The sequence below is a fragment of the Rosa rugosa genome, chromosome 3, assembly GCF_958449725.1.
Source record: "Rosa rugosa chromosome 3, drRosRugo1.1, whole genome shotgun sequence".
In the NCBI taxonomy this organism is placed as follows: Eukaryota; Viridiplantae; Streptophyta; class Magnoliopsida; order Rosales; family Rosaceae; genus Rosa; species Rosa rugosa.
Genome location: NC_084822.1, coordinates 7,901,178 through 7,912,253, shown reverse-complemented (window position 1 = coordinate 7,912,253; position 11,076 = coordinate 7,901,178). Strand labels below are relative to the sequence as shown.

Here is an 11,076-nt window from a genome sequence, read left to right as displayed (position 1 = left end):
ATCTGTAAATTTTGTAGTGGCAAGTTCAGCCCTGCAGAACTGAATTATCCCACAGGGGAAAAAGAAATTCTAGCGGTCAAAAAAACAATTTTAAATTCTCCAGCTTTCCTTGGAAAACCCTTTACTGTCCGCACCGATTGTGCCAGAGTAAAGAATTTCAAAAATTTCAAACTTGATAAAGCTGCTGATAGAGGAAGACTAGCTAACTGGCAATTATTCCTTAACCAATATGATTATGTTGTTGAATTAATTGCAGGAAACAAGAACTATCTTCCAGACGCCTTAACAAGGGAATTAGCCATGTTCAGTAAAAGAAATGATGACGACGACGAAGGTCGCAATCCCAGAAGCAGAAGAGCTGGGAAAGAACATGAAACCAATGAGGACCCCAAAGAACAAATCCTCAAGAGGTTCCTGCTAAGTTCAAAAGGCTTAGCCACAACTGATCAATCCCAGGGTAAAGGATTGACTAGCCCGTCTCAAACGGCAGACGGTAAAGGCTCATCAAGACCGTTGAAGGCTGTTGCTTTGCCAAAAAGCAAACCTACTCCAACTGGAGTAATAAATGTTTTCAATTATGAACTTCGAACGTTCGATACTCCTGTGTTCAGAACTGGCAGGAGATTAGCTTACCACCAGAAGGCAATTCTGGATAATCTTTTATTTGCCTTTCAGGAAAGAAGCAGTGGTCTCATGTTTCCAGCTCTCTTTGCATTAGCTGAAGAACTATACGAGAATGCAAGACCACAGTTCGAAGAATTACAGCAGAGTGCTGATAAGAAAGAAAAAATTAACTTCCTTGAACATCCAGAAAGTGCTAGGATCCCTATCATGGCACTCACTGAATCAGATTGGCATGATTCCCACAATCTGATAGGAAGACACAATTCAGAAGACCTTGTTCCTCCAACCCTCTTCATTGTCTCAGGAGCATACGTTGGAAGATACTTGGTTAATGTTCAGAGTGAACATCCTCAAGAACACAAGCTTTGGCTTGTTGAAAATGGTTTTGTCCATAATCTATGGAGCAAAACAAATGATGATCTAAAAGGTATGCCGCCCATCATTGTCAACACAGTCAAAAATATCAGAAAAAATGACTGTACACTTCGACTGAAGTTCAGATCCACTCCTCCAGAATGGATCCAGAAGGCAAACGGTAAGGTTGAATATATTCCTCCATATCATTATGTGAGAATTATTCAAAGGAAATATCTCCAACCAGCCTGTGTAGCATACAATGGCCAACCAAACTCAAGCATCCCATGGATGAAAGCCATGGCCTTAGACTACATCAAGAAGATCATCTCTGAAGATGTCAATAATACCTTCCTGGCAGCAGGAGAAAAGACAATCATCACTGCTTACGATCACCCTGACGTAGTCAGCAGTGACCTATTCCTATCTCTCACCAGAAATGAGATAGACTCGACAATGGCATGCATGCAATGGGTGGAAAAACTTGAAATTGACAACCACTACAAGATGTATGTTGATACAGACGTCGAGGACAATGCGACAACCACTCGCATGGCCCAGACAGACAACAACTCCTTTATCTTTGGCCACCACTCTGAAACAGACGAGAACATGTGAAGCAGCAGGTGTAGAAAACACCGAAAGTACTTTTGGACTCTTCCCAAAAGCTACTTTTGCTTTTCGAAAAAGGAAAGGTGAAAAACATTTCACCCAAAAGGGAACCTGCCTTTTCCTTGTCCGACCTCCACCAACAGGAGCACTCAGGAAAGCAGGAAATCACGGAGTTGAACTGTATATTTTATGTTTTTGAATTTAAGTTTGGAGTCCGCTCTCTATATAAGGAGCTTGTTTTTCATTTGTAAAGGCATTGAAAAAACCCCACACATCAAAAAAAACTTCCACAACCTGTAAGATAGCTTAAGAACTTGAGCAGAAGAGTCTTCTCTCAAGAAGTAGCAGTGTGATCTTTCTCTGTCTAGTGTGAAGTGTGCTTTCATTACAAGTAAGTACTGTAACTCAGTCTCATGGATAGCTAAACAGCTTTTTAGCTGTTTACCTGAGAATGAGGCTCTGAATTCTTAGCATGTGATTATGTTTATATAAATAATTTCAGTGTGTTCACCCACTTCATCAAATTTTTATTTCAACAAAGTTATCCGTTATCTGTTGTTTTACTAATTGTGATCTGCCATTATCATATACTCTCTTTTGGCTCAGATTTTCTTTAGCTTAGTAAAACTTGGCCACAGCTTTGGATAGAAACAAGCAGCAGTGATTCCGCCTGTTAAAGTAACCGTTAGGCAGGAGCCGTTAGGTGAAAAACTTAGGCATGTTGAAGGCTAGTTTTGTTTTTCTCAAAAGTTGGAACAGGGTTTTCTAAGAAAAAGTGAATTTTGAACCTAAAAGTCAGCATATGATATACTAGGCACTACTTTAGAAAGGACTACCCTTATGAGTCTTTTCCCCTAAGAGTTGTGTAATTGGGCAAAATACATAGATGTTGGATCAAATGGGCAAAATACCATGAGTTTTTGGGCATACGGGCTTAACCCCTTAATATTATTAATTTATTTACCTAATTCTAAAATTTAACTGTTAGATTATAAGACACTTTATTCAAAAAAAAAAAAAAAAAGATTATAAGACACTTGGCAAATGTTTATGGAGTGGTGGTATCACCATCTAACCAAAGGTGGTGAGCAAATTTGATTCCTATAGTCATCGTCAACTGTGATAACAAAAGGACCATGATCGATGCGGATAAATCACAGCCAGTTAATTAGCTAAGTTGTTGATAAAAATATCAACCACCCCGAACAGAAACTTGAAGGAAACAAAAACATATAACAAGTACGAGAGGAAGTGGAGAGAATCAAAGCCGAGGAAAGAATGGGGACTATTAGATCTGAAACTCCTACTCATATATTTCTTGTGTGTTTTCCAGCACAAGGCCACATAAACCCTATGCTGCGGTTAGGCAAACATCTAGCTTCCAAGGGTTTGTTGGTCACTTTCTCCACCACTGAAGATTATGGGAATAAGATGAGAAAGGCTAATGGCATCGTCGACAACCAACCTTCACCAGTTGGCAATGGATTTATCAGGTTCGAGTTCTTTGACGACGGGCTTCCTGACCCCGAGGATCCGAGGCGAACCCAGTTGGACTTCTACATCCCACTTCTTGAGAAAGTAGGGAAGGAGTTGGTGACTGGGATGATAAACAAGCATGGTGAGGAAGGTGGTGTAAGAGTTTCGTGCCTTGTGAACAACCCGTTCATTCCTTGGGTTTGTGATGTTGCTACTGAGCTTGGGATCCCTTGTGCCACGCTTTGGATTCAGTCTTGTGCTGTGTTCTCGGCTTATTACCATTACAACACCGGGGCGGTGGCGTTTCCGACTGAAGCTGAACCAGACTTGGATGTTCAGCTGCCTAGTATGCCTCTTTTGAAGCATGATGAGATTCCAAGCTTTTTGCATCCTTTTGCTCCCTTTAGGGTACTAATATTGAATATCTCTTTTCAAGCTATTATTGTTAATTAATATTAGTGCCCATGAAATCATCAGTGCGTGACTATATATACTTTCTCCAAGTGCATGCCAATAAACTTTGCCTATTTTCTCATGTTTAGATGATGTTTTAGTGTCTAAGATACGTACCGATTTGTGTACTGACATATCATTTGGTGATGTATTTCAGGTTCTCGGTATGGCTATTTTAGGCCAGTTCAAAAAGTTATCCAAGTCGTCCTACGTATTGATGGACACGATACAAGAACTTGAGCCTGAGACCATTGAAGAAATGTCGAAAGTCTGCATAGTGAAACCAGTCGGGCCCTTATTCAAGATTCCGGAAGCTAACAACACGACCATTCGCGGTGACTTGATGAAAGCCGATGATTGTCTCGACTGGCTCAGCTCAAAACCTCCAGCATCAGTTGTTTACATCTCTTTTGGGAGCATTGTGTACTTGAAGCAAGAGCAAGTGGATGAGATTGCTCATGGTTTATTGAGCTCTGGGATTTCATTTTTATGGGTTCTGAGGCCGCCGCGCAAAGCAGCCGGGTTCGACATACATGTTTTGCCAGAAGGGTTTTTGGATAAGGTTGGGGATAACGGAAAACTGGTGCAGTGGAGTCCGCAAGAGAAGGTTTTGGCTCACCCTTCTTTGGCTTGTTTCTTAACTCATTGTGGTTGGAACTCTTCAGTAGAAGCACTGACTTTGGGAGTACCCGTGGTGACTTTTCCTCAATGGGGTGACCAAGTCACCAATGCCAAGTACTTGGTCGATGTGTTTGGTGTGGGGCTTAGGTTGTGTAGAGGGGAAGCTGAGAATAGGTTGGTCCTGAGAGATGAGATTGAGAAGTGCTTGTTGGAGGCGACGGTGGGGGAGAAGGCGGTCGAGTTGAAGCAAAACGCTTTGAGATGGAAGAAGGTGGCGGAGGAGGCGGTGGCTGAAGGCGGTTCTTCCCAACGCAACCTTCAAGATTTTCTAGACGAGATTGCAAGGACTTGTATTACTTAAACCGATTCTTATTCAAAAAACTGTCTAGTAAGTTATGTTGTTAAATCACGTATGAAAATGACTAATGCATGCCAAGATCATGTAATGTCTTGATTTCAATTCATATACCGTTACGTGCGGTCTCTCTCTAAGTCTCGAGTGAGTTTAGTCACTGCCATAATTTAAAAAATGTCCATGTTTCATTTTGGCAAATGATCACAATGGGTCGGTGCCCAAGAGGTTGCGTAGTGAAAGTATGTTTCTCAGGAAATGTTCTTTCATTTTCTTTTCTTTTTTGTGCTTAATTTGTGGCTAATAGGAAGGCACGCAATTTAAGGTTTTCTTCCTTCAGGGATGAATATGAAAATTCTGAATCAGAGAAAATATCTGATAAGGAAAATATTGGACAGATCCTCCTTGTTATATTCTGATTCCGAGTCCTGTGTCTTCTTGCCTGCCACAGGTTAAAAATAGCTTCCGATGCCTGCCCAAATGAATCTTCATCATCCGGGTGATCTGTGAACCCACTATCAGAGATAAAATTGACTTGTACTTCGTAAATCGGCGACATGTTTTTGTGGGTGATCATTTATATTGCCATTTGTCATTGGGAAGTGTGTGAATAGACTGGTGTCCAGTGGTGACCAGAGAATCTGCAATCGCGGAATCACGAATCAATATTTCTTTGACACCCACAGAACAATTAATACGAAAATTTACAGAATTAAACATATACATACAAGTATACAAGTATTGGAGAAGGTATATTCTCTATTAGAATACAAGGATGCCACTTATACGATGCAAGGTACAAGAACCAACAGCTGAGGGCCAAGATCATGAGCAAGCTTTGCGACACTCTTCCATTTCGCTGTTGGAGGCTGGAGCCAACCATGAAACTTAGCCGAAAGCACGTGCGCAAGTCCATCTTGAAATGAGAAGTGAGAAACTTTCTCATCTTCTTCTCCCTCGTCTGCTTCACAGCCAAATCAGAAAGTAAAACTAATTACGATACAGAAATGTATATGTACATAAATCTCTATACATACTACCTGATCCTAAAAATTTTCTAATTCATCAGAATCATCACCACTAGAAAGATAAAACAATGTAATTTACAAGATATGCACACGAAAACTCAAGTGCAGTCTACATTTATAAACCAAAAGCAGTCAATTTAAGAACTACTAGATTTTCCCCATGACCTAAAAAACCCAATCAATTGATCATGAAGATCTTCCTTGGCTGTTGTGCTGACAATGAAGTCCACGTGACCATAGTTCTCAAGATAAACCAACTGTGGAGTAGACTGCAATTCCTTGAGGGTGTGCTGGAAATCTGCCACATCTGCTAGAGCATCATTGCCTCCATAAGCCATCAACAGTGGCAACGACTTGGGTATGAGACTGAGATCAAATGCAGGGGGTTTCAACTGACCATACTCGATCAGATTTTTCAAGATGCCATAGTCATACTTTGAAAATGTACCCTTGCGAATCACTGCCAAACCCAAAATACAATAATCAGTGTAGAAAAAGGATGGTCTAAACAGCTGGTATTCTTGCTAATATGAACAGTACGAGCATACTTTGGAAGAGATGGTGAAAGTTCTTTGCAGATGATGGGTGGGGTTCATAATCCAGATAGAAGTCCACGCGTGAGTTATTGAAGCAACAATTCTTCCCTGAAATGGTATCAAACACCTTATAATAATTATTCCCTAAAATGCTATCAAAGCACATCTTATTAATAGAAATTTAATAATAAATAATAACAAGATGAAAAGCTTTAAATTGTCAGAAAGAAGCAACTTCGGCATTTCAATCTTGATCATATGCACACTGAAATCTTCCACAACTCAAACATGTCTACTGGCTATTTAAATCATACTTTGCAGCAAGGTGAGGTCCATTATACATATCTACCTGACAGTTCAATCACTCATTCAGTAATTCCTATATCAAAAACTTTCAGATCTTGCCAAAAGACACTTTCAGAAGAATTAAGAATTAAAAATCAAGGGATGTCTTACAAGGTTTTGTTTCATCTTTGAAAGGCAACAGCAGCTCACATAAGCTATAATCTTATTGCTTTTGAAATGATAGCAAATAAAGTTGATATCTACCATAAGCCTCTCCATTGATGAAGGACAGGAAAGAGGCAATGCCAGAAAACTGAATACAGCATTCATGCTAAAACGACTGAAAGAACCACAATAAAAGAAAAATATATGAGGAAAGTGGCTAATTGTGCTTACTCCAAGCCATATATGCAGCCCGGTCACAGAAACACTATCAGAAAATTTACCCAAAAAAAAACACACACACACACAGAGGGTTTCCTGTCAAACATTTTAAATGGCCAACAAGCCAAGTGCCCGATACATGCCATAGATGCTTGGAATCTCAACATATCATGCCCACACAATGAGGGAGAGATGAAGGGGGGCAGAGAAGAGAAGTAGTATCTGTATGAAGTAGAACCTGTTATGGCCGTTAGCAAGTCATTGCAGTCAACATGGCCATCGCATATTGAATTCAGAAGGTTAATTCCCCAATCACTGCATATAATGTAAAGGTGTACAACAAATGGTAAGATTAATATAATGTACCTTACAGTAAGCAACAAGAATAGTAGAGGAAAAAAAAAAGATGGGAAAAGTAAGGGTAAACCTTCTAAAGTTTAGTTGATGGATGCCCATAGCAAGAATCATCTGCAAAAATGAGCATAGTCATCAGTGTTATCACCACAAGCTATTCATCCAATCTAACTTGATGCAGACAAGGAGTACCTGATCAAGATGCACATCAACCATTCTAATTACAAATTGAGTGCTGATATGTTCCAAGTATGATATTGGACAGAGAAGAGCAGCAGCTTCAACCATTTCTGCTATATCTGGCTGGGTGAGAGCAGCTAAAGACATGATTGTTCCCTAAGGACATGAATGAATTAAGTTCAAACTCCAAAATTCAAACCATAAAGTAACAAGAAGCATACAGGAAGGTGAGGTATGAAGTAGAAGAAGAGATGTAAGACCTGTGAATGTCCAACAATAAAGACTTTGGATTTTGTTATCGAATATATGTGGTTAATCATTTCAGAAAGATCATAGAGAGCCAATTCCTGCCAACTCCAATCCCAATATTCCTGCAATAAAGCATAAGCCAAGTAACGTCAGGTTGGAAATAAGTAAATTATAAATTATAGACATTGTATATATTTTTATTTTCCAACCAACTTTAAGATATGTTCACACTACCAATCAACAAGAAATATGTTGAGTACATAAATTACATGAAAGTTCTAGGGTTATAGAAACTAAATACAGTAATATGTGTCTCACAGTTTTATCAAGAAAATAAGGTACTTTCTAATTCCTGACATCCCTGTAAAGGAATCCTATCTATAGGTGCATTCCTTCTTCTAACTATTTTATCTGTTTCCCGTATAGAATTCTGTATTCTGATGGCTTCAACATAAACTAGCTAGTGTTAAAGAAACTAAATACAGTAACATGTCTCTTATGATCTTATCAAGAAAATAAGGTACTTGCTAATTCCTGATGTCCCTGTACAGGAATCCTATCTATAGGTGCATTCCTTCTTCAAACTACTTTATCTGTTTCCGTAATAGAATTCTATATTCTGAAGGCTCAACCCTAAACTAGTGAGAGGCAGGAAGAGTATGGTACTAGTTCATATGTGATTCGTCTTTTCTTCCGTTAACAAAAAAGTATAACAGATTGGTCATTCACAGAAGTAATCAGGGGTACAATCCAGAGTTTCCATTAATACTTGCATGCCAGCAACTGAAAGGAGCAGCCAACTGGCAGCCACAAAAAACCTGGAACACACTTATCATTAAATGACAGAAAACAAATTACTATAGTCAGGAGACAAAACAAATGGCATGCGCTCAATTGACCTTATCCTCTTCTGATAAAGATATGTGCCCCTGACTCCAACGCGTTCCACGCACATTTCCTACCCATACATCAAAGCCTTCATCTGCGAGGATGAAGCCCAGTGATTGTTCGGGAGAATTTAAAAACCATGCATCACCTGCCTGTATGAAATTGAAAAACAGGAACCATAAGATCAAGGGGAGCAAGTAAACAGGTAAACAGGTTTAATTGAACTCAATGTACATTCCAGAAAGTCTATCCCACACATGTTCAAAACTTTGTCTTAATTGTTGTTTTACAAGCAATACGTAATACCAGAAAACTTCAGACCAGAAAGCATAAAATTGTGACATATAAAGATCACAAGAAAGCCCTTAGCATGGGATATACACGTAACTAGCAAGTTAGAAGTCTATTAACTCTTCAGGGAGCTAAACTATCAAAAAAGCACAAATAAATCGCAACCTTAATTTTTGAAGTTAAACAATCATCTATTTCTATGCATTTTGCTAAGTCTGCAAAACACCAATCATAGCATAAAACTATCGATTTAATTCCACCACAAGACTTGGTATACTCCACCCTTCTAAACTTCTATACTTCAATCCTAAACACACAATTTATTGGTTTCATTCATCCAAAAGAGTACTATACTTCACAATTGTGGGCTTTTACAGTTGTAGCACGTGACAAAAAAAAAAAAAAATTATGGCTTGGTGTTCAAATAAAGCAGGTCACAGACTCAAAACTTGCATCAATCCCAAATTCACACAATAAAGTCATTGCAATTGTGAATAAATATGGGAAATTTGAAACAGATAAAATTCACCATGAAGAGTCCATGCTGGAGCAACACTGGAGGACCCGGCTGTGCTCTCAAATCCAAATTCGATGACGACACGCGTTGAAGACCCAAAAAGTAGCCATCCCTAGTTTGAATCTGCACAAATTTACCAAACAAATCAATCAATCCAATCGTCATGATCAGAGCTAAGCTCTCCCAAAGTCAGCAAATTGAGACAGACTGAAATCAAATATGCAAAATTGATTGAGTGGGGATTAGGGACTCACTTTGTGCTCCGAGCAAGGGTAACCGGAGGGGTGAATGAGACTGGCGCAGAGAGACTGGTACGGTGTTGGAAGGTGGAGATTGTAGATTCCGGTTGAGTTTTGGGGGAACTGTGCGGCGGCGATTTTGGAGATGAAGAAAGCGATGAGGAAAGCGGCCACTGCGAACGGCGGCGAAGCGGCCATCATCTAGAATGATCGAGTGAGCCGGAAGGGAAGTCGGAGCAGATGCTTTGCTTGCTTGCATGGCATTCATATCCATTTTCAGTTTCACGGGTGGGGTACTGGAGTTTCAGGCGTGTACAGTCTACGCGCGCTTTGGAAGAGTAATGCCAAACCGCCAACGACCAGTAGTACTAACTACTAAACACGTGGATGTACGTGATTGGGTACAAATCCACATCTAACCTTCGTCATCTTTAAGCAAACAAAAAATAAGAGCGAATTTACGAATGACTCCCTTTTTGGAGATAATGGTAAAAAAAATAAAGTAATTATTTAGGCAGTTCCACCCATTTTTAATATATATTTTTTCTTTTGATGAAAACATAATCCGAGTGAATTTATGAATAATGGCTCATCCTTTAGGAATACAGTTAAAGAGAGATTAAAATATAGATTTTGAAATTGAAGGGAATATTATAAAGGTGAAGTAACTGACACCGATTTGTCTGGTAGTATTTGGTGTGATGACTTTAGTGCTTATTCTGTAAGTAGAAGTCTGTTTTTGAGTTCTAATAGTTGTTTCCTATGGAATGTTCTTAATTGTAATATTTATTGATTGTTTACTGACATTTGTACTCAATCAATATATATGTTCTTGAGAAATTCTTAGGTGGGGGTTTCCCCACCACGTGGATTTACGGCCAGCCAATCAGAAGAAATGAAATTTTTCATTTTTTTCGAAACTGCCCATGCTCCCTAAAGTGAAATACCCAAAACACCTCCCCTACTGGGCAGTGATTGGCCCTCCCCACCACGTGTCCCTACGGGTGCCCCATGCAAGATCTTCTCTATGTTCTTAGTTACAATATCTATTGATTGTTTACTGACATTTGTCAATATCGATGATTCCTATTCAACCCTTACCATTTTCACCAACTACTATGTGATATACTTTAAAACTCTCATCACCTGTGATATAATTTTACATGTCACATTATCATAAAATAGAGACTTTAAAATCACAATTTTAATTTACAAAATACTTGATGAAATTCTAATTATTTGACAAGATTGATTAAAATAACTAAATAAGAGAGCATATGCGTACATGAATTTAGAAGTGTAGGTGCACAGTTGAATTAAGGTATAGAAATTAAGGAGATTAAATAAAATTAGTCTATCATTTTAATTTTGATGTAGAGGATGATATGGGGATGGTGCGGAAAAGAAATATACGTATCTTTCAATAAAATATTTTTTTAAGCAATTTGGTAATTTTATTAATTACAAGGGTGGTTCTAGTTGGACCTCCAAATTTGATATTTAGACCTCCAATTTTTTTCAATTATTAATAGACTTTGTCAAGTTACATGAAAAGACAAATAAGGACAAATAAAGAAAAATAGAAAAATAAATAAATAAATACTCTTCTTACCTCCTCCAACCAAATATAACA

At 38.7% G+C, this 11,076-nt stretch overlaps 2 protein-coding genes across 3 annotated transcripts; one reads left to right on the top strand and one right to left on the bottom strand.

Annotated features, from left to right (window-relative positions):
* The first annotated feature begins 2,766 nt into the window (after positions 1-2,766).
* Positions 2,767-4,606, top strand: LOC133736734 (putative UDP-glucose glucosyltransferase). The gene is made up of 2 exons (XM_062164327.1): positions 2,767-3,474; positions 3,677-4,606. Exons 1-2 carry the CDS (start codon positions 2,869-2,871, stop codon positions 4,499-4,501), a joined length of 1,431 nt encoding a protein of 476 aa, XP_062020311.1. The 5' UTR covers positions 2,767-2,868; the 3' UTR covers positions 4,502-4,606.
* A 541-nt stretch (positions 4,607-5,147) lies between these two features.
* Positions 5,148-9,759, bottom strand: LOC133736735 (triacylglycerol lipase 1). Of its 2 annotated transcripts, XM_062164329.1 has the most exons (10): positions 9,459-9,759; positions 9,217-9,327; positions 8,408-8,548; positions 7,520-7,630; positions 7,272-7,415; positions 7,153-7,193; positions 6,964-7,040; positions 6,069-6,164; positions 5,686-5,980; positions 5,148-5,453 (listed from the first exon to the last, which is right to left on the bottom strand). In XM_062164329.1, exons 1-10 carry the CDS (start codon positions 9,642-9,644, stop codon positions 5,435-5,437), a joined length of 1,221 nt encoding a protein of 406 aa, XP_062020313.1. In that variant the 5' UTR covers positions 9,645-9,759; the 3' UTR covers positions 5,148-5,434. The 2 variants fall into 2 exon arrangements, with proteins under 2 accessions (XP_062020313.1, XP_062020312.1); XM_062164328.1 differs by having other exon boundaries at positions 5,148-5,980; positions 9,459-9,758.
* Positions 9,760-11,076: the final 1,317 nt, after the last annotated feature.

What these genes read in the sequence shown, in the direction of transcription:
- LOC133736735 (XM_062164328.1), bottom strand. Translation starts at nt 9,644, where the DNA reads ATGATGGCCGCTTCGCCGCCGTTCGCAGTGGCCGCTTTCCTCATCGCT. An exon ending in TCCAGCATGGACTCTTCATG is followed by an intron (nt 8,549 to 9,216) that starts GTGAATTTTATC and finishes AATTTCATACAG; the next exon opens with GCAGGTGATGCATGGTTTTT. An exon ending in CTTTATCAGAAGAGGATAAG is followed by an intron (nt 7,631 to 8,407) that starts GTCAATTGAGCG and finishes GCTTTATTGCAG; the next exon opens with GAATATTGGGATTGGAGTTG.
- LOC133736734 (XM_062164327.1), top strand. Translation starts at nt 2,869, where the DNA reads ATGGGGACTATTAGATCTGAAACTCCTACTCATATATTTCTTGTGTGT. An exon ending in ATCCTTTTGCTCCCTTTAGG is followed by an intron (nt 3,475 to 3,676) that starts GTACTAATATTG and finishes GATGTATTTCAG; the next exon opens with GTTCTCGGTATGGCTATTTT.